General features: G+C 41.7%; 1 protein-coding gene across 1 annotated transcript in view; it reads right to left on the bottom strand.

The window, feature by feature from the left end:
* The window catches only part of SMYD3 (SET and MYND domain containing 3), an 804855-nt gene that overhangs the window by 120474 nt on the left and 660127 nt on the right, over positions 1-24254 (bottom strand). Inside the window, exon 9 of the mRNA XM_030196460.1 lies at positions 3274-3384. Coding sequence (XP_030052320.1) covers positions 3274-3384 — 111 coding nt within the window. The remainder of the gene's footprint in view (positions 1-3273; positions 3385-24254) is intronic.

Raw genomic sequence — 24254 nt, 5'->3', positions numbered from 1 at the left:
TTCATATATGCTTTTTAGATGTCGATTTGAAATTAAAAAAATATCTATATCTATATAGAGATATCAATATATATATGTATATATAGATACATTTCCTTTGTAATAGTCATGTTTTATATTTGTTACTGTATTTGTTTTTATAGACTCCTGAAGAAGGTGCTACGGCGGCGAAACACGGCTGTATTGAGTCAACCATTTGCAATAAATATCATTGTGTTATTAAAATTTATGTCTCCCCTATTGTTTGGATAAAGCTTATTTTCCCCACCCCTCCTTTGTTTTCTCCTACTTGTTTCGTGGGGATCAAGTGCACCTCCACACTGTGTGGTTTTTCTTTGGCTTGTATTTTTTGCACAGTAACGTATGTTATGTCAAACAATGGTGACATTGAGAGATGTGAATTCTAGAATTGGAAAGGCGGTGGCAGCGTTTTATCAATTGTGCTTAATATGATCAGCAAAATTGATCAGTATAAAAACAAAATTGCAACTTTATCACTCCACTGTCTTACCAACTGCACTGTATGCCAGTGAAACCTGGAAGATATCAACCAAGATAGGAAAGAAACTGGATGCATTTCACCAGCAATGCTTGAGGATAATCTTAGATGTGACTAACAGATCACATCACAAATGATGAGATACTGAGGAAAAGCAACTGTAATCTTCAGAATCTCATTACTGAATGCAGAGTCCAGTTGATAGGACACATTTTATGCATGAAAGACCATCGTCATCCCAAAGTCATACTAAAATGAAGATCTGCTAGTGGACTGAGAAGAGAAGGAAGACTGAAACTGACTTGGAGAAATACAGTCAAGAGGGATCTATACAATGGATTGACTACCTGGAAGGAGATGGAAGACATCACAGCTGACTGAGACAGTTGGAAAATGCTTGTTGCCCAATGTGTAGAAATGCATGAAAACATTAAGAGGGGCATTTCCAATATGCCATCTAAATCCAACTTTGGACTTTTGCTGAAAACGCTCAAGAATCAAGTGGCGAAAATGGCCATTTTCGAACCAGAAAAACATCTTTTTGTTTCAACAATGGCCATTTCCTAGACGTTTTGTAGGTGTTTTCTGCTCAGTGCATTTTTCATTTGTGATCACTTTAGAAAAAAAAAAAAAGGTCAAAGGGAAAAATGCACAAACAAGCCACTGGGATTTATATATAATTGTCACACGAGTGTTTGCTTTATTGATTTATCAATATATATTTGAAGAGTTTTTTTCTCACTTAGGAAAAATATGAATATCTAAATACGTAATTTGATCTGGGCACCATCTAATAGGTAGATATGTGATCTATGACAAAAAACAATTCAAGGGCATTTGGTTTTTGTCCAATTTACAGAGTAACCTGATATAGCACTAAAGGATTCTAGAGTTTTATAAAGACATGGGATAAAAGTTTCAGGATTTGCTAAATATAAAAGCACAGAAACTTCAGATCTTAACAATCCAACTGTCTTGCAGTTCCCTCATTGCAACAGTTATACTATGACTTAATCGGAACAAAAATCTTTAGTGTTGTGAGCCCTTCATTATGAAATGCTCTTCCTACTCATCTACATTTAGAAGGATCCTTTCAAAAATTCAAAGCTGTTTTAAAGACGTTTACCCTAATTCCTATCTCAAGTGTTCCAGGAGCCAGGCTCGGGGGATCCTCGGGGATGTCATTGCTGGATCTGCCATGCAGTAGTTTTTGTCCGTCCCATCTACAAACGTATTTCCACCATCAGTGGCAAAACAGGGGGGTGGGGGTTCCAAACCTATGACCTGTATTATTTTATGAAGTGCATTTCCCTTGTTTGGCCAGCAGACGGTGACTGTCTTGTTTGTAAAGTTTTTACAGAATTAACAGTTTCCTTTTTCCCGCCTAAGCTGCGAGTTAATTTTTTTGTCTCAGTTTGGAAGTGGAAAGAGCCCTTACCACCACCTATTTAGGAAGTGGTAAAGACTCCTGAGCTACTCCCATGCTAATCGGGTAGCGTGTGGTAATATGCCTGTGCTACCCGATTACTGAAGGTATACCTACTCTCCACCCATGAGCATGCCCCCACGCTGAAAAAAAAAAATTTTCCTGGCATAGGATTAGCATGTGCTAAAAGGAACACTACCGCAGGATGCCTCAGTACGTCCCATGGTAGTGCTTTTTTAGCGCAAGGTAGGCCTGCATGAGGTCTACAATGCCTTAGTAAAGGGGCCCCCCTTAGTGATTTAAATGGCCCAATATTGTCTATATACCTTTTTTAATACACGGACAGGGCAATTATGTTTTTATTAGCTGCCAGCAAACTCCAAATTGCCTTTGAATATTAGCCCATGTATTTTTCCTTATTTATTCATTTTTTTTATTGTTTCTCTTCAATAATACTGCCTGCACACAGTTATCTTACATGAATGAAGGACCCATCATCCTGGGTGTGGGGGGGGGGGGGGGGGGATTCTGGGCACATACTTAGTAGGTAATCTAGCACTGTTCCTTGATTTTATTACCCCTTCCCAATTTCAATCTTATCTCATTCTTGCATTACTTCTATGGAATAAAGTCCCACTTATTATACAAAAGGCTCGCACTTTGACCCCAGTCCAGGCTTGTCTTAAAACATACTTTCCCAGATGCTTACAGAAATATTTGATAATCTCTGCTTGACCTTATACTGCTCCCCAGTACTTTCTGACTGACACAATGATGCTGTTCATCTTTGCATGACATTCCAATTATGGCAACATGGAAAAACTGGAAAAAAAAATCAAGGGAGAGCTGGTGTTAAAGTCTATGAGTCAGTGCTAAGAAGCAGATTTAAATCAGGGCTCAATTACTGTAAATAATTTATCACAAAAATAAATACGCTACAGACATGAAGGCATCTGGAATACAATTTAAACAGTTCCTCGGCTGTTGCTGGTTTTGCTTATCTTTTGCAGGACTACAAGTGGCACTGATACTAGAGGTCATTTGCCTAATTCTTTCTGCAGAGACAAGGAGGACGAGAAACAGTATTGCCAGATAATCAGGGAAACAACCTATAGCAGTGGTTCTTAAACCTGGTCCTGGAAGCACCCCAGCCAGTTTTCAGGATACCCACAAAGAATATTCATGAGAGAGATTTGCATGTAGTGGAGGCAGTGCATGCAAATCTCTCTCATGAATATTCATTGTGGGTATCCTGAAAACCTGACTCCTCCACTGACATATGAGAATTTTCAGGCACAATGAAAACTGATTTCAAAATATTGAGATATCTTAACTTAGTGTGCTTTACCTTGTCTTGGGTTCGGCACCGATAACAGCTACATTCAAAACAATATTGACGTTTCAGCTGGAGCTGGCGGTCTGCCGTGGGCATCATTAGATCGATATAGCTGATCGTAAGCTACATACAAAGAAGAACACGTTTGGATAAGCATTCTAGCTGCATTTTAAGTATATATGCACTTATGACGTAGATTTGTTTCAAGAGAAATGTGTTACATATAAAATGTAACCTAGTCCCTTTATCTGATTGTATCCTTCTCCACCTCAAAAACGACTTTGATTTCTAAAATTGGATTCTTCAAAACAGACAGCAACCATTACGTAACAATGTGCCATAAAAAGTGATTTTGAGTTTGAAGCTGGCATCCTGTGAACGTGGAGCAAAATAATTGCAGCCTTTCAGGGGCAATTTTTAAACAGTTTGCATTGGTACAATGATGGTGCGTACTTTATACCCATAAGATTTGCATAAATTCTTAAAGCAAAAGTACATGGGCCCAATATTCAGCCAGCAGCGATCAGCGTTTTGCTGACCGGTGCTAAATCCAGAATTTCAATGTCAGGCCATGTCCAGGCAACAGCACAGAATTTCCAAGTTAAGTGCAATATTCAGCACTGAAAGGTCCTTTTACAAAGGTGCATAAGGGCCTAACCTGCTATTTTCAGCGGTGCTAACTGGTTAAGTGCAGCTGAAAATGACCAGTTAACCCTGAATAGGAGATTTAACTGGCGAGGAGCCGTTCCTGGCCCGTTGACTTGCATTGAATATCGACCCCACGATTTACTAAAACTGCTGGATTCTATATAGTGTGCCTAAAGATCTGCACCAAAATCTAGGTATTTTCTATAACAACATGTGCAACTTAATTGGCTTAACAAGCTAATCAGCACTTAAGCAATAATGAGCATTAATTGGCAATAATTAGAATTTACGTGCACAACTCGCTAAACATATTCTATAATGAACTGCACCTAAATTCTAATGTGTGTAGGCAAAAAGGGGAGTGGTTATAGGCGGGGAAATGGGCATTTCGTGGGTGTTCCAGAATTTACATGTGTAGTTATAGTCTAAGTACAACTTTGGACGTTTTGCTCAAAACGTTCAGAATCCAAATAGCAAATACAGCCATTTTCAAAACAGCAAAAACATCTTTTTTTTTTTTTTTTTAATGGCCACTTGCTAGATGGTTTAGTGCTCTGTGCGTTTATCCTTTTGGTTTATTAAAATAAAAAATCCAAGTGAAAAGCAAGCCATTGGGATGTAGGAGGAGCCAGAATTCTTAGTAACCTGGCCACACAGACAATCCAGCAGAGCAGTGGGGTACCCTAGAGGGTACTGCAGTGGACTTCGCCTAAAAGATCCCAGGTACACATCTCACCATTGCTCCCTTATATTGTATAATGAGCCCTCCAAAACCCACCAAAAACCTACTGTACCCAACTGCACACTACTACAATAGCCCTTATGGCTGCAGGTGTCACATATATGTAGCTCCAGCAGGGTTTTGTTGGGTTTTGGAGGACTCACACCTTCCACCACAAATGGCACAGTTAAAGCGGATTATGTGCCTGGGTCCTCTTCTCCATAGTGTACTGCACTGACCACTAGGCTACTCCAGGGACCTGCTTGCTGCTCTAATAGGACTGGCCATAATATCTGAGCCTGTCATATAGCCTGGTATGTACTGTTTCAGTATTTTTGTCCCCAAACAACTGGAAGATTTTGTAAGGGCTAAAGAAGATTTTATGTTATTATGTAAACTCATATGTTCACTGTTTTGACTGGCTAGAGAGGATATCTTAGGGTATGACCTTTCAGTTGTACTAATTACTTTTAGTTATTATTTTTCTTTTTTCATGGATCCAGTTTCCTAAGTTGTGGATGAAATTATGTTTCTTCTTTTTCCTTTTATATATATTTTTGCTAGGATTCCTATGTATCCCAGAAGTATGGTAATGCTATTGTATTACATATTGAAACCTTAAATAAATTATATGTATAAGCAGTGAATTTTTTCTAGTGAAAAAGGTGCCGGTACTCAAATGCCAGGCCACCCTTCAGGGGTGGGATGATCATTGAGGGGACCCACCCCACAATAGCCAGGCCCCCTGCAACCAGTCATAGAATCTATGACAAGGCAGAATTGGTGTGTAGATCCTGAACTCTTTCATTAAAACTTGAGGACCATGGGTCAATTTTAGCAGACAATAGAAAAGGTGGTGGTACTCAGTACCCCCAAGTACCCCCTCAAAAAAAGCCCTGTGTATAAGCATACATTTACACAGATTATGTGAGTATTGTGGCCTCCTATTATCTGTAAAGCCCCTTGTTCCATGCATTCCTCTCTCATTCTATAACTTTAGCACCTAAATGTAAGCACTATTTTTGTGCTTAAGTTATATTTTTCTATTTCTGTTGATGGCTCTCTCATTCTCCCTGTCTCCTCAGCTCGAAACCTTGGGGTCATCTTTGACTCTTCTCTCTCCTTCTCTGCTCATATCCAGCAGACCGCCAAGACCTGTCGTTTCTTTCTTTACAACATCCGTAAAATCCGCCCCTTTCTTTCCGAGCACTCTACCAAAACCCTTGTCCACACCCTTGTCACCTCTCGTTTAGACTACTGCAATCTGCTTCTTGCTGGCCTCCCACTTAGTCACCTCTCCCCTCTCCAGTCGGTTCAAAACTCTGCTGCCCGTCTCATCTTCCGCCAGGGTCGCTTTACTCATACTACCCCTCTCCTCAAGACCCTTCACTGGCTCCCTATCCGTTTTCGCATCCTGTTCAAACTTCTTCTACTAACCTATAAATGTATTCACTCTGCTGCTCCCCAGTATCTCTCCACACTCGTCCTTCCCTACACCCCTTCCCGTGCACTCCGCTCCATGGATAAATCCTTCTTATCTGTTCCCTTCTCCACTACTGCCAACTCCAGACTTCGCGCCTTTTGTCTCGCTGCACCCTACGCCTGGAATAAACTTCCTGAGCCCCTACGTCTTGACCCATCCTTGGCCACCTTTAAATCTAGACTGAAAGCCCGCCTCTTTAACATTGCTTTTGACTCGTAACCACTTGTAACCACTCGCCTCCACCTACCCTCCTCTCTTCCTTCCCGTTCACATTAATTGATTTGATTTGCTTACTTTATTTATTTTTTGTCTATTAGATTGTAAGCTCTTTGAGCAGGGACTGTCTTTCTTCTATGTTTGTGCAGCGCTGCGTATGCCTTGTAGCGCTATAGAAATGCTAAATAGTAGTAGTAGTAGTGTAAGTGGTAACACAGTTTCAAAATACTTCCCAATTGTTTAAACATTTAGTATGACCTTTGAAAATACATTAGTATAATGGGGGGGAGGGGGGATTCTTAGTTAATTCATAATTTGTGCTCCAAGTGTTCTCCTTCAAACTTGACACATTAACGAAGTTTCAACGCCACTGAGCTGTTTGTTCAATGAATTCTGGGGTTTCATTAAGAGCTCAACTGATGCGCTGGAAATCCATCCTGTTGAAAAAGGCAGTGCTCAGAAATGCCTTGAATTTCAGGCAGAAGTTTCTGCTGCAGTAGGACGTTTTTGAGTTATTTGTAAAAATGTTGGGGGTCCCTTTTTTTCCCCAGATGTTGTATAATTGATATGGACAGCAGCAAATGTAAATGCACGCACCTAAATGCATGTAGTATGGAATGTTGCCACAATTTGGGTTTCTGCAAGGTACTTGAGACCTGGCTTAGCCACTGTTTGGAAAACAGGATACTGGGCTAGATACCATTGGTCTGATCCAGTATAGCTACTCTTATGTTATGTACAGCATTCTATAATTCATATATGTAAGTGGGAGCCCCATCTATTCCCTACCCTGCTCCGCCCAGGTGCACGCCCCTTACAATTTGCACACACCAGCATTCCTTGAAAAGCAATGCAGATCTGCTACTAACAGATCAAGGAACACTACAAACTTTTAAGACCCCTGATGCAGGCGATTAATTGCCGAAACACGGCCCATGCCAGGTCTTCTCAATAAAGAATCTTCAATTGTCTCATTCCTGAAGATCCATTTGTGCTTCCCATGTAAGTGCTGGCATTGTATAATTTTAGCGTGCAAATGGTGCTTACATTTAGGTGCTAAATGAGGGGGCATAGATGGCTAAGTTATGCATTTGGCTCAGACAGCCCAAATTACACCTGTTTTGCCACATCTGAGTCAAATGCATAATATATACGTAAAGGCTGAATATCAGCACCTCCGTGGCGTACCTACGTACCTACCTTGGTTGCCACCTGGAGCAGAGCACCCCTCTCCTCCAGGCGCATCCCCCTGCCCTCTCTTCTTCAAGCAAGAGGGTGTGCCGAGCAGTCACGCGGATGTTGGCTCTGATGGTCCACTGCCCCAGAACAAGAAGTTGATGTTACAGGGAACATGGGACCAAAAGAGCCAATAGCCATGCAACTGCTCAATGCACCCCCTTGCTGCCTGTACCCGGGACGGACCACCTCCACTGCCCCACCCTTGGTGTGCTAGAGTAGCACCTATATGTATCACTTAATTGCAAATTAAGACCTCACCCCTCATGTATTATGTATGGCATTATGGGGTAATTTTGTAAAGAAGATGCCAACATTCAGGTTCCAACAGTGCACAGAAATGTCCAGAATACCAGTCATGCGCTATTTTATAAGATGGCATCAAAACGCAATGGTGTGCGGTTTGAAGGTGGTCATATATTTGGGTGGAGTCTGGATATGTGTAGGACACACAGTTACACATGTAAATTATAGAATACTGTAATTACGGATTTTGTTTTAGTAATCTAGACACAAGCATCTACACCTGCTCCACAGCTGGTCTAAGTGGTTACACATAGTAACATAGATACAGTGGCGTACCAAGGGGGGGGGCGGTGGGGGCGGTCCGCTCTGGGTGCACGCCGCTGGGGGGGGTGCCGCGCGCCGGTCAGCTTCGTTCGTTTCCATGCTCCCTCTGCCCTGGAACAGGGCAATCAGATTTTCACTTACCAGCTCTTCACAGCTAAACTTCATCTTTGAACCTACTGTTTGAACCATCAGCCAATAAGTACATAAGTAGTGCCATACTGGGAAAGACCAAAGGTCCATCTAGCCCAGCATCCTGTCACCGACAGTGGCCAATCCAGGTCAAGGGCACCTGGCACGCTCCCCAAACGTAAAAACATTCCAGACAAGTTATACCTAAAAATGAGGAATTTTTCCAGTCCATTTAATAGCGGTCTATGGACTTGTCCTTTAGGAATCTATCTAACCCCTTTTTAAACTCCGTCAAGCTAACCGCCCGTACCACGTTCTCCGGCAATGAATTCCAGAGTCTAATTACACGTTGGGTGAAGAAAAATTTTCTCCGATTCGTTTTAAATTTACCACACTGTAGCTTCAACTCATGCCCTCTAGTCCTAGTATTTTTGGATAGCGTGAACAGTCGCTTCACATCCACCCGATCCATTCCACTCATTATTTTATACACTTCTATCATATCTCCCCTCAGCCGTCTCTTCTCCAAGCTGAAAAGCCCTAGCCTTCTCAGCCTCTCTTCATAGGAAAGTCGTCCCATCCCCACTATCATTTTCGTCGCCCTTCGCTGTACCTTTTCCAATTCTACTATATCTTTTTTGAGATACGGAGACCAGTACTGAACACAATACTCCAGCTGCGGTCGCACCATGGAGCGATACAACGGCATTATAACATCCGCACACCTGGACTCCATACCCTTCCTAATAACACCCAACATTCTATTCGCTTTCCTAGTCGCAGCAGCACACTGAGCAGAAGGTTTCAGCGTATCATCGACGACGACACCCAGATCCCTTTCTTGATCCGTAACTCCTAACGCGGAAATGGCTTTTAGCTGTAGATATCTCAGGTTACCTAAGATAATTATGCACACAACATTGCAGTCATGCCCTCCTCTCCAGTGTACATGCTCAGAGAAAAAAAACAAAAACTTTGAACCACTTACAGATTTTAACAAACAATTATACTATTGATTTTTTATTTCTCCCCAGTCTCACTTGCACACCTCCCTCCAAACCTGTTCTCTTTAATTTGAATGTTGTTCACTTCAAGCTGACCCCGAATGAGAAGTTGTTCCCACACCAAAGACTTATATAGCACTGGTTGTATTCTTTTAAGCAACTTCAGCAGAGGTGTCTGCCTCAGTTAGCACTGCTGGGCTGCCTTCACTTTCTGACGCGGAGAGAGAAGGAAAGATTTTGCGATCCGCCCCGGGTGTCAGCCCCCCTAGGAACTCCACTGCATAGATAAAGACCTGCACGGTCCATCCAGTCTGCCCAATAAGATAAACTCATAGCATATGATGCAATATAACATATATATATATATATATATTCTAATATATCCCTCCCATTTTCAGGGCACAGACTATAGAAGTCTGCACTGGACATTCTCCCCAACTACTGGAGTTGTGTTGAAGCCCACTCCTGCCCATCTAGAACTCTCTAGCTATAATCGGGGCACAGACTGTAAAAGTCTGCCCGGCATTGGTTTTATTTCCCAATTACTTAAGTTACTGTCTAAGCACCACTAAGTTTTGTTTTGATTTCATTCTCTTTCCATAAAAGAACCCTTTGTGTTTATCCCACACATTTTTGAATTCTGTTACCACAGGAGGTGGTGGAGACGAAAATGGTAAGGTGTTCCAGGCATCCACTTCCCTCTCTGTGAAAAAGTACTTCCTGGCATTACACTTAAGCTGACACCCATCTACGCAACCTCAACTCATGTCCATGTCCCCATAATGTTTAACAGCTTGCCTTTCTTATAGGAATTTAATTGCAAAATCCAAAAACATAAGCTTAAAACTGATTAAAATCATGCTAATCTTTATCAACAATACAGGCAGCATTCATTAAAGATATCTTATACATGGACTTTAATGTAGGCTTGTTCATTATATACAAGGCTCATTTAATAAGCCTTGTATATAACCTTGTTCGTTATATACAAGCCTACATGACAGATCTTGTAGACCTGCCGCCCAGAAACGCTAAAAGGTCATCTCGAACATTCCTCAATCTGCAATTCCCCAGTTGTAAAGGCCTAAAATACAAACTAACGCATGCGTCAAATTTCTCCTACCTGAGTACACAGATGTGGAACACACTACCGCGCAGCTTAAAAGTTACTTACGAGCAAGCTAACTTTCAGAAATCCTTTAAGACTCACCTATTCAACAAGGCATACCAACAAGATCAACAACTAGAAATGTAACACAAAGCAACCTTGCCTGTCATCAACAATGCCCCTGCTCATTCCTACTTGCTTGAATCGATCTAGATCTATTAACAATATGTTTTCTACTTATTCTCATTTGCTTAATCTTCAATGATACTACTTTCCATTTAACACTAATAGTTATATCCTATTCTACTATCTACTAACAATAACACATTGTAAGCCACATTGAGCCTGCAAAGAGGTGGGAAAATGTGGGATACAAATGCAATAAATAAATAAATAAATAAATAAATAATCTTTACAGTTGTTAAACTTTCACATCCATCAACCTTTGCTTTAATGGTTCTTTGCATTCAGGATGCATTAATCAAAATATTAATGTTTTTGACCAATCCTTTCATTGTGTTGGTACATCTATTGCAGAAAACAAACCTGGGTAATGGGTATTAAGATAGCAGGGACCTAATCTAAAACCACAGGATCTCTGTGCTCACTATTGCTCTGGTTGTTTTGTGCATGAATAATTCTTCTGCTCTTAATGACCCAAGTATTTCAAAGAATCAAAAACAATATCAATTTTCTTCAACTGTAAAAATTTGGGGTATATTAGATTCTAAATTTTCTTTACAGCTACAAGTCAAGATGTTGATTCAAAGGGCATTTATACTTATGCATAACCTTTGCCACATTTGTAAACATTTTGAGGAATAACAATTTTATTTAATTGTGCAGGCACTATTGTTAAGTCTTTTGGATTACTGTAATGTAATATATCTGGGTTGCCCCTCTCAATTAATGAAAGAAACTACCAGAATACAGCTTTATATTCGATTCATTCGTTGAAAAGGTTTGATAGCATTTCATATTAAAACTTGCTGGCTTCCTATGTCTGCAATAATTTTGTTTAATTTTTTTTTTTTGCTTATTATACAAGGTATTATATGGGTTGGCACCTTATTTGATGAATCATTTCATTCTTGCAGTACATACTAGATCTTCTAGGGACATGAATTTGTTTGTTCTTCCCTCCTGAAGGAATAGGAAAAGACTTAATTAGAGAACTTGTTTTCCTCCCAGGCTGTAAAACTTGGTAAGGAAATTTCCTGCATGTTATTAACTGCCAGTGACTATAGGAACTTTAGACATGAAATTAAAACATACTTGACATTTTTTAATAGAGAAGGGTTAGATTTGTCTCTCATATCAGGCTACCATTACAATTTAGATTTTATATATATATTTATTTATTACATTTGTATCCCACATTTTCCCACCTATTTGTAGGCTCAATGTGGCTGATTCTGGTAAAAACAAATACAAAGTGATGTTGGGTAAGATAGGTTTAAGTGGAACAGGCACAGTGGTGGCATCGTTGAGCGGAACAGTTATGTTATGTTCATTTCGTGCTTTGGTTTTGTTGTATTGCAGAAGTCCTGGCATTTAAGTTGGATCGGAAGGGTAGGCCTTTTTGAACAGTTAGTTTTTAGTGATTTCCGGAAATTTAAGTGGTCATATGTTGTTTTCACGGCCTTTGGTAGAGCGTTCCACAGTTGCGTGCTTATGTAGGAAAAACTGGATGCATAGGATGATTTGTATTTGAGTCCTTTGCAGCTTGGGTAGTGGAGGTTTAGGTATGTTCATGGATCTGGATGTGTTTCTGGTTGGTAGGTCTATGAGGTCTGTCAAGTATCCTGGGGCTTCGCCATAGAAAATTTTATGAACTAGGGTGTAGATTTTGAAAGCAATACGTTCTTTTATAGGGAGCCACTGTAGTTTTTCCCGGAGGGGTTTTGCGCTTTCGAATCGCGTTTTTCCAAATATAAGCCTGGCTGCTGTGTTTTGAGCGGTCTGAAGTTTCTTTATGATTTGTTCTTTGCATCCTGCATAAATTCCATTGCAGTAGTCTGCCTGGCTTAATACCATTGATTGTATCAGGTTGTGGAATGTTTCCCTCAGAAAGAATGGTTTCACGCATTTGAGTTTCCACATAGAGTGGAACATTTTCTTTGTTGTGGATTTCACTTGGCTCTCTAGTGTAAGGTTTCAGTCAATTGTAACACCGAGGATTTTCAGGCTGTCTGAGATAAGGAGGGTGTATTCTGGGGTGTTTATGTTTGTAGGGTTGTCCATATTGTAATGGGATGAGAGGATGAGACAGTGTTTTTTTCTGCATTGAGTTTTAGTTGAAATGCATTTGCCCATGAGTTCATGTTGTTCAGGCTGAGCTTGATTTCATTTGTGATTTCTGTCAGATTCTGTTTGTAAGGGATATATATTGTGACATCGTCTGCATATATGAAAGGGTTAAGGCCTTGGTTGGCTAGTGACTTGGCTAGTGGGGGTCATCATTTGGTTGAAGAGGGTCGGCGATAGTGGTGAACCTTGGGGTACTCCGCAATCTGCTTTCAATGGTGAAGATATGTTTGAATTTGATAGCATAATGTATTGTTTTTACATGACTTTGTAAATCCTAATTATAGCCAGTTGTTTTTCTTATTGTTATCCACGTAGAACTGAAGGTTTATTGCGGAATATGAGACAAATCATTATGCTATGTTAATCACTGTTTGATGTGCATTATACGATATACTAGCTCCCCTATACACAAGCACCAATTTGTAAATGACTTATAAAGGCTACCATAGGTGTAATGGTTTCCATGGCAGGCCAAGAATGGGATGGCTTTGCCAGTGCTGTCCTCATACCTCCCAAAGCAATGGAGAGTTAGGTGACTCGCCCTAGGTTACAAGGAGCTGCCACGGGATTTGAAGCTGGGTCTTCTGGTTGCCCAGCTTGCTGTTCTAACCATTAAACTACTCCTCCACCTATTTAATACCCATATTGTTTTAATCATTCCTGTAATAAGTGAAACTCCATAATTGTTGAATATTTTTACTGGTGTAATTGTTTGTTTGACATATTCTTGCTGTACAATGCCTTGAGTGAATTCCTTCAAAAAGGCGGTAAATAAATCTGAATATATAAATAAAAACATAAATTTCTTATTTGTTCTGTTCATCTTGGATTAATTGTAAGATCTGTTCAACAAGGATTATCTCTTATGTGTCTAGGTAAGTGCCATGTATGTCTATGATAAGTGACAGTACTGAATTCACAGAGCAGTAAATACAGTGGCACAACCAACAATTTTCGTTCTCATGCCACAGATATGAATAGTTAATTAAGAAGTGCAACTAACTGTCATGTACCTGTCGCTTTCGGATGCTGGCCGCTCCTGCCACGCTCTGGTACTGGCCTCGTGGCACTCTGGACACTCCTGCCCCAATCTGGTAAAGTGCCTCCCCCCTCGCAGCGCTTTGGAAACTGTATGCTCCTGCCACGCTCTGGTGTTGGTGCCTCCTGTCCTCTTCCTGGCACTGGCGGCTCCCTTCAACGGATGCACAGTTTCCACCATGTTTGGCCTCTGCCACCACATGACTCAACCTCATGGCACCTTAAACGCTCTTTCAGCCTGCAGCCCTGGATGAAGGGTATCTCAGGGCAGGGCTCCGACGTCAGACACCTCTTTTCCCCTTTATAAATTGCTCACATGCTGCAAACAGGGCCTCAGTATTACTACTACTACTTATCATTTCTATAGCGCTACTAGACGTACGCAGTGCTGTACACTTGAACATGAAGAGACAGTCCCTGCTCGACAGAGCTTACAATCTAATTAGAACAGACAAACAAGACATAAGGGAACATTAAAGTGAGGATGATAAAATAAGGGTTCTGAACAAGTGAACAAGGGTTAGGAGTTAAAAGCAGCATCAAAAAGGTGGGCTTTTAGCTTAGATTTGAAGACGGTCAGAGATGGAGCTTGACGTACCGGCTCAGTATTAGGTCCTGTATGCTTTCTGGTTTGCCTGACCTGATACCTATCTGGATACCAACACTCCTTGGATTGATGTCTGACCTGCTTTCTGCCTGGACTCCACCGCTGCCTGGATTGCCATCTGAACTGACTTCTGCCGGAACTCCAATGCTGCCTGGATTGCTGTCTGACCTGACTCCTCATGGATGGATGGCTGACCTGGTTTCTGCCTGGAATCCATCTCTGTCAGGGCCATCATCATCAGACCTAGAGTCTCTCTCAGCCCTTCCTTTTTTCAATGGCTCCGACCTTTGACTGAGGATTCCTAGTTCTGATGGCCACCTGCACCTAAGGGCTCAACCCAAGGGGAGTGGTGGTTGGTCCAGGTGAAAACCCCGGAGTTTGTCAGCTGTCAACCACCTCTTGGTGATCACACTAGGGCTCACTTCTACTTCAAAAAGCGACATTGTGACACTAACATCTATGTTTACTAAGCGGTGCTACGGGCGCATTAGTGTTTTTAATGTGCGTAAATGGTTTCGCCGCGTTACTACTACTACTACTATTTAGCATTTCTATAGCGCTACAAAGCATACGCAGCGCTGCACAAACATAGAAGAAAGACAGTCCCTGAAAGAGCTTACAATCTAATAGACAAAAAATAAATAAAGTACGCAAATCAAATCAATTAATGTGAACGGGAAGGAAGAGAGGAGGGTAGGTGGAGGCGAGTGGTTACAAGTGGTTACGAGTCAAAAGCAATGTTAAAGAGGTGGGCTTTCAGTCTAGATTTAAAGGTGGCCAAGGATGGGGCAAGACGTAGGGGCTCAGGAAGTTTATTCCAGGCGTAGGGTGCAGCGAGACAAAAGGCGCGAAGTCTGGAGTTGGCAGTAGTGGAGAAGGGAACAGATAAGAAGGATTTATCCATGGAGCGGAGTGCACGGGAAGGGGTGTAGGGATGGACGAGTGTGGTTTCGCCGTGTTAATGTTTAATGCGTCTTAAATTTACAGGCGCATTAAAAATGCTAACGCACCTTAGTAAACATACCCCTAATATTGCTTTATAAACATTGTTCTTTACAATGCACTATTTTTATTTTCATTTTTTTATATACCGCCTGCAAGCTATTGAAGTGGTGTACATTCAAGTTACAAGTTTCTTTATTATTTGCTATACTGCCAATCAGAATCTGAGTGGTTTACACATATATACTATTTGATAATGAACTATCAAAATGAATTCCATTGGGATAGGTAAGTGGAAAGAGACAATGCAAGAAGAAAACAATACAATAGTGCCATCCAGGACCTTCCACAATACCCGCAGCCCTGCCCCCATCAAAGGGGGAGAGACAACTCAGGAAAAGGCATCCTTAAATAGTAGGTTTTTTAGATTGGTTTTAAATTTGTTTAAGGAGTCTTGTGATTTCACAAACAGGGAGAGTATCCCAAAGGCCAGGGCCTGCAATGCTAAAGATCTTTTCCATAATATGTTTATGTCATATTTGTTTGACTGTGGGTATCATAAGTAAATGTTGCTGACTTGATCTAAGAGAAAATTGAGAGGTATAGGGAAGTAATAAAGCCGACAAAAAATGTGGAAGATGAACCTGAAAATTTTAAAAAGTGAAAACAATACCTTGAAGGATATACGGGATGCAATCAATAACCAATGAGCCTCACATAATAGCAGTGTCACATGGTCATATTTCTTAACACCTGTTACTAGTTTAATAGCCACACTTTGGATCATTTGGAGGCTTTGGATATCAGAGACTCTGTTCCAGGGACATAAATATACCTACTGTACCTGAATGCTCAGGGCCGTGCCAATGCAGTAAGCGTGGTAAGCACCGCAGGGGGGCGCTGACCTCTGGAGGGCGCCTACGGCACCTTTTTCCTGAGGTCAGATCACTTGCAAAATGTTTGACTTGAAGCTGTGATTCTCTTCTCTGCTGTCCCCTCTCCTACAGCAGTGCTCACTGAGACAGGCAGGATCTGCTGAACTTGTTTGAAAGGATACACTGAGTGCTATATATGAGGTTGGTGTAAAAAGAACTCCTCATTCAGGGTGAGCTTGAACAACATTCAAATTAAAGAGAACAGCCAGGTTTGGAGGGAGGTGTGCAACTGAGACTGGGGAGAAATAAAAACTAAATAGTGTAATTGTTAAAATATGTAAGTGGTTCAAAGTTTTTGGGGTTTTTTTTCTGAGCTTGTACACCCAGAGGAGAGCTTGACTGCATAATTATCAGGTAACCGATAGCTGCAGCTGAAAGCCATTTCATTGGCTGGTGGTTCCAACAGTACCAGAGGAAGTTTAGCTAACGTGTAGTGTATAATAGCTGGTAAGTGAAAAATCTGATTGGTTTTTTTTGGTGTTTGTTTTTATATAAAAGATTCTCCTTGGATAGGAAGAGTCTGTGATATGTGAAAATATATTTTGCTTTAATGAAATTGCTAAACTTTAGAGTCAAGAGACTTATCAATGATCGGAAAAAGAAAGTCACCAGACAACAAAGGTAGAGAAAAATCATTTTATTTTCATTTTAGTGTTTGTAATATGTACACTTTGCAAAATAAGATAGCAGATGTAAATCTCAATGTATAGCAATTTGTTTCTAAGAATATTGCTGACAATTCCTGTCAGTGTGGCAAATGGTGAGCGATCATTTTCACGGTTAAAAATCATAAAAAAACTAGTAAAAAATGCCCATTTCAAAAGGGAAGGAAACGGGTGATAGCAAGGCCAGCCCTCACCCTCCCTCCCTCGCTGTTCCAGACACTGCCGTCCCTCCGTTTTCACCCCCCCCCTTTCCGCGACCCAGTCAACCCCTCCTTCTCGGCGAAAAACATCCCCCGCCACCGTCCAGTACCTGTGCTGATGGGGGACCCCAACCTCCGTCAGCAGAAGTCCTGTGCTGGCCTTCGAGGCGTTGCTTCTTCAATGATTTTGTGTTCAAGTTGCTCTGCGTGCATCTGACGTCAGACGCACGCAGTATTAGACCTTTATTTATTATTTGGATTTTGCCCACACCTTTTTCTGTAGTAGCTCAAGGTGAGTTACATTCAGGAACACCTTTCTCTGGTGATATACTGATTACGACGAAAACAGAAGAACAAAGTCCCTTGCACAAAACAAGCAAGTAAAACAGCAAAGGTGATACCAAAAAATTAGGAGCTAGATCATATGTAGGCCATAAAAAAGGTTTTTTTCAAACATCCAATGGACTTGACACGAATTGCGTTTTGGCCACAAAGGCCTGCCTCAGGAGTCTCTTCAATATAGATGTGTTCTATACTCTAGCCCTCATATAGCATCAAATGTCAATGCGGCCGATTGCTCTTATCCCGCTCTTCATGAAATTAATGGAGAGCATGGTGAATAAGCAGCTCAATGAGTACCTGGACAAGTTCAATATTTTGCATGATGCGCAGTCGAGATTCCATCCACTTCATAGCACTGAGTCCGTGCTTGTCACACTCCTGACCAACTTTAAGCGGGAAATAGCAGTCGGGAAGAGCATTCTACTATTGCAATTTGACATGTCCAGCGCTTTTGACATGGTGAACCATCGCATCTTACTACAGTTACTCGATTACTTTGGCGCCAGTGGAAATGTATTAGCATGGTTGAAAGGTTTCTTAACATCAAGAACCTATCAAGTGCACTCCAGCTCAAGCTTATCTCCTATCTGGAAGGCAGCCAGCAGTGTGCCACAGGGCTCCCCACTTTCGCCGACTCTCTTCAACATCATGCTGGTCCCTCTGGCCACTGCCCTATCCAAACTTGGTCTTAACCCGTTTGTTTATGCTGATGACATCACAATCTCTATTCCTTTTAAAGCAGAACTTAGCGAGGTCCATGAGGAACTACGACTTTGTTTACACACCATGCTCGATTGGGCCAACTCCTTTCAGTTCAAGCTCAATACTGAGAAAACCCATTGCCTCATTCTTTCCTCCCCTTATAACAAATACACACCACAAGCCTTAATTACTCCTGAGCTTACCCTCCCAATCTCTGAATCCCTGAAAATCCTAGGAGTGATAGTCGATCGAAACTTAACGTTGGAGCAACATACGACTTCTACCGTCAGAAGCATGTTCTTCACTCTTTGGAAACTTAAACGCATAAAACCATATTTTCATAGAGACGTCTTTTGCATTTTAGTGCAATCACTGGTCATTAGCCGTCTTGATTATTGCAATGGCATCTACTCAGGGTGCAAAGATGTGCTTCTGAAAAAACTACAGACAGCTCAGAATACGGCTGCCAGGCTCATTTATGGTGCATCTAGATTTGAAAGTACAAGGCCTCTGCGAGAGAAACTGCACTGGCTTCCTGTCAAAGACCGTATCACTTTTAAAATTTGCGCTCTGGTGCATAAAATCATCTATGGTGAAGCCCCTGCATACATGGACACCCTAATCAACTTGCCACCAAGGAACTCCCACAGATCCTCACGAACGTACTTAAACCTCCATTACCCAGTATATAATGGACTTAAATACAAAAGCACCTATGCATCAACTTTCTCCTACTCTAGCGTTCATCTCTGGAATGAACTGCCTAAACTGGTGAAACTTACTACTGATCACCCTACTTTCAAAAAGCACCTCAAGACCTTTCTATTTGGCAAAGTCCCGCCAGGCATCTCTACCTTCTGATCTGTCTTACCCCGGTGTCACATTACTCACCGCTGCTCTTTCTCTTTTACTTTACCTCGCTTTGCCTTTTCCCCATTATACTTCTAGGACATTAATTGTTTGACCCCTGACATGCTGTGTTTTTATGTAGATTGTTTTAAGCCACATTGGGCCTGCCCATGGGTGGGAAATCGTGGGATATAAATGCTGTAAATAAATAAACAAATATTAGCAAATGAAGTATAATCACTCAAGCTAACAATCACTGCTTCGTATGTGAATCACCACCCTCCAATCTTCCAGTACCAGGCCTCATATAGCATCAAATGTCAATGCACATTAGCACATGCAGTATAATCGCTCAAGCTAACAGTCACTGGTTCGTATGTGAAACAGCACCCTCCAATCCGGTACTAGGCCTTATCCACATCCATTACATTAGTCATGTATTCCGCAACATCCTCTACAGTTCCATGCGGATCACAAAGCAACAAAAACCAGCACATTTAGCTGGGAATATACATCAGTTTGTGTAACACGTTAAACTGCAAATTAACCCACGGTTTGCTTAACACCACTTTAAGTTGCTTGTGAAACAACAGATAATTAAATATTGAGCGAACAAAAAGGAAGCAACTCGATAAAGAATCGAGGCAGAAAGCTGTCTGAAATACTTAACAAAAGTAAAGCACTCTTATCTTTATGTTCCTTTATGTTCGACGGGGGCCACCTCCGTTTCACCCCAACATCAAGGCTTCATCAGGAACAGAGAACAGGATCATAATGCTGAAAATAGCTTAACGGAGCACCATGCATTTGTTATTAAACGAAGTAATGCTGGAAGTTTAATAGTTCAGCAATTAAGAATCATACCTTCAGATAAAGTTAAAATGTTAGATAAAATCTTGAAAAAATTCTAATAAGTAAACAGTGGAGTTTTTACACCCAATGATAGAATCTGGGCGGGTGTTACTTTTGATGTTAGTAACCTCGCTCTAAACCTGCGACTGTCTGTCCCAGGTTTCTGAGGGTTTTCTCCACTTCTAAGCACATCATTTTGAAACTTTGCTTCCTAATGTTTTCTCCATCCCTGGTTTCAGCATTAATGAAATTACTGCTTCATTCACCTGAGGTGGAAAAGTACCCTTCTCCAAAGCCTCAGAAAAGTAGACAGTTAAGAGACCACATAAATACAGAGATAATAACTTACAGAATTGAGGTGAGTAGCTGTCGGGGCCTGGAGTTGTGAAATATTTCACTCTGCTTTGGAATGGAAGTTGAAAACCAGGACTGACCCAGAATCTCCAGCCTGGAACTGGGTAACTTGGCATCTCTGGTGTACATTTCTATTGGGTACCATCAACAGTTATAATTAAGAGTAGTAGCATAAAGTGCACAATGACCAGTCCCCGGGAGCCCAACCCACTGTGAGACCAACCTTTCCCTGAGGATAACAATCTCTCTCCCTGTAAAGAAAGCAAACCTTGCAGATCCCTTCCCGCCTCCCTCTCCCATTCCTGAAATCCATCCAAATGGGCCCACCAGCACCCTCGATCCGAACCCAAGGGAGTGTGAGGGGTCACGATCACAATGCTATCCAGCATCCCCAATCCACCACTCAAACAACATGCATAACAAGTTCATAGAAAGTACTGAGACATGGTAAAGTCTATGAAAACAGTAGTGCTGAGAAATAACCACAGAAAAAGTAAGTCAGCTGATATCACAAATCACAAAGGTTCCATCAAGGCATGGCATCCTCTGGGCTACCCAAAGTACTTACAAAATCCTGTGCAGGCACCAGTGCATCAAAATTATGCCAGTTGCCTCCATGATAGACTTTTAAAACAGCTGGGTAGAGAAACATGAAGTGTACCTTTCGCTCAGCAAGGGTTGTGCACAGCGGTTGAAATTGCTTGCATTTGTCCAACAGGGCAGCTGAATAATCTTAAAATAGGTGGACTGGAATGCTATCATCTACCAAAGAGTCCCGTCGTCTATATTGCTGCAAGGTTTCTACCTTATGCAAAAAATTATGGAATTTCAACTTGATATGAGGTCTCAACTCCCCAGGAAGCCATTTCCCCACAAGATGTGCACGCTCCAGCTTTGAGGCCCAAGCCATCCCACAGTGAGAGTTCTTTCTCCATTCAACTTTCAAGCTCAAATAAGAGATGCTGCTCAGGGACGAACTCCGGAATACCCAAAATGCACAGATTACCCTATCGGGAGCGGTCTTCTAGATCTTTGAGCTTTTCAACATGGGAGTTCACTAGATTGTGCAGCTCCATTAATGCCTGTTCTGTCTCATGGGAGCCATCTTCCTGCCGCGACACATGCTGCTCCAATTCAGCAGTTCGCTGATTTGTGTCTGTCAGGAGATCCTTAAAGTGAGTAATTTGCCTAAATTGTTCAAATCGTGGCCTCAAAGCTTGTTCTACCACTTGTTTAAGTTCTGCAATCATGGCCGCTGTAAATTGGGAAATTGTGTCAGGGGCTGGGTCCGCCATTTTCTCCTCAGTCTGCTTTGATGGATCACGCACATTTCTTGGTGGTTTCACTGACATGCCACCCCCAAGTTGCTCTAAATAGTTGCCCATACAATGCCTCACCAGCAGCAAAGAGTAGATGTGTAGATGCATAAGTAAATTAGCAGGATGCTCTGGAGCAAGATAGATTCACGTCCTGCCTTGCTCACAGCATCACATGACTCCCCATATACCCTGGCTTTTTAAACCCAGGATTTAGACATGCATGCAATATATATGTCTACAAGTCAGGTTATGCATGTCTAAAATGCACATATGAATTCTAAAACAAGTACCATGATGTAGGCATGTAGGAGCACACCTAATTAGGGAGCCATCCTAAGAAAGGAAAACTTTTCCAAGAGAGATGAGTGTGAACATTAGAGAGGCGACCCATTCTCACTGTGAAGCATGCCTCTAAGCCCCAGATCCAAAAAAAGAAGTTAGCCAGGGGTTACGCATGGCTCTAAGCAGGTGTAAATGCTGACAGCGAAATATTCTTAGATACAGTGGATTCCGGTTAATTGGGACACATCGGGACTATAGTACATTGCCCCGATTAAGTGGTTGCCCAAAATACAAAGTTGGTATGTTACCATTAAAAAAAAAAGCCAATACAAGTGACAGATAAAAGTAAAAACAATTATTTATTGTCCAACCACAAAAGTGGAAGAAAAAAAAACAGTACAGTACAGTTTAATTTCAAATTTTACATTTGTTTGGTAACACAAAAATTGAAATAAAGCAAAAGAAAATATTTAAATTTGCATAAATTAAAAGAAAAGTTTCTCATTCAAAACAGCTTTAATGTTGAGGTATCACTCAAGAGTACCTTGATGAGCTGCCTTCATCGACAGCAGCTGGACAAAATTGGCACAAGTCTCTAGAGCTGTAATTGGACTGCTTTCATTGCCTTCCTGCATGAAAAAAGGTTTAATCCAGAAATAATCTCCTGGCATCCTAGTTTGTCACTTGTTCATGCTCAGTTGTGTTATCCTCTTTAGTTTCCTGATTTTCTTGTCTTCATATGTTTGGCTGAAATTTGCTCAATGATTTCATCCTCACACCTCTTGTTTTCATTGTAGCATTGAAGATTGTTGTCAATGGATGAAAACTCTTGACAGTTTTCCACCCAGTGTGCTTCCATAACATAATTTTCATTATCCATAGAATTTTCATTTTCAGCCTTATCCTGTGCATCCGTCCCAAGGTGTTTAAACCCACAGTGAGCAAAACGATGAAATGTTAGCAGCACAACCATTCAGCATTAACTATTAGCAATAAACTGCACTAGTTGAAAAAGATCAATCTTTGCACTGACTTCTTTTGCTGTTGAAGGTGATGTGAGCAATAAGTTAACAGTTTGGCACGGTATAAAGTCTTCAAATTTTTTACGATTCCCATGTCTATTGGTTGCACCAGAAATGTGAGTTGGGACACAGATATTCCACCTGGATGTTTTCCAAACAGACAATGTGTGGGTGCACTGTACAATTATCAAGGACATGCACAATCCTCCTCTGCAATTCAAAGTCCTAGCTCATTAACCAGTTCTTAAAAATTTCCGATGTCATCCATGCATTTTTGTTAGCATGATACAGGTCAACTTTCCATACTAATCCCTTTAAAATACTGCAGCTTTGTACTTTTTCCTATAACCAGCAGCTTAAGTTTATCAGTTCCTGACATGTTGGAACAGCGTAGCACTGTTACACGATCCATAGCTTTCTTTGAGCCCACCAGCATTGTGTGTTTATAGGTCAGGGATCCATCAGGTGTGGCACTGTAGAATAGCCCTGTTTCGTCGGCGCTGTACGTCATCCGCACAAAATTTACAAAGCAATGATAGAAGTTCTATGGCTTTCCATTGTTCAGCACTTATAGCATCAGCACTGTCCTTCTCACCATGTGCCCTTTTAAACTATATTGCAAACCTGCATTTCCATTGTGAGAACCAGCCATCTGTTGCTTTAAAATTGTTGTGACCGAGTTTAATAGCTAACTCCTCTGACTTGATTTTTAACATTAGTCTACCCACATGAACACCTCTTCCTGTTACAATTGAAAACCACTGATTCAGGGCCTCTTCTACATTGGGATCCTTATCATCACACTAAAACGCCCTGTTGCCTCTCAGTTAAAGTTCACTCATATATCAATTTCTCTTGTTGTTGTACAACGCATGCCATTGTGGATTTTGGCACTCCTGGAATCTCTGCCAGTTGGCACTGACAGTTGAGCATAGTAGGTTTTTGGTGGGTTTTGGAGGGCTCACCATACAATATAAGGGGGCAACAGTGAGATGTGTACCTGGGAGTGTTTATGTGAATTCCACTGCAGTGTCCACTAGGGTGCTCCACTGCTCTGGTAGGATGTCTCTATGACCAGTTTACATCCCAATGCAGTGATGATCCTAGGTCGGCTGCCAGCCGGGGTGGATCGCTGATGCGCCCCCCCTCCCCCCCCCCCCCCCCCCCCCCCCGGGTGCATTCTTAGCTGCTGGGAGCAGCCGCGCGGCTCTCGGCTCCCTCTGCCCTGGAACAGAAAGTAACCTGTTCCGGGGCAGAGGGAGCAGGGAACCAGTGGAGCCGACAGGCGCGTGGCTGCTCTCTGCACCCCTCCAGCAGTGTGCACCCAGGGCAGACTGCCCCCACCGTCCCGCCCTTGGTACGCCGCTGTCCCAATGGCTTGACTTTGTGAGTTTTTCATTTGAACTTTTTTTTTTCTAACATGATCTGAGTGTCTTCGATGTGAAAGGATTCTTAAGGC

Source organism: Microcaecilia unicolor, chromosome 3 (genome assembly GCF_901765095.1).
Source record: "Microcaecilia unicolor chromosome 3, aMicUni1.1, whole genome shotgun sequence".
Classification (NCBI taxonomy): Eukaryota; Metazoa; Chordata; class Amphibia; order Gymnophiona; family Siphonopidae; genus Microcaecilia; species Microcaecilia unicolor.
The sequence above is the reverse complement of the archived record's forward strand: the minus strand, read 5'-3'. Positions and strand labels throughout refer to the sequence as shown.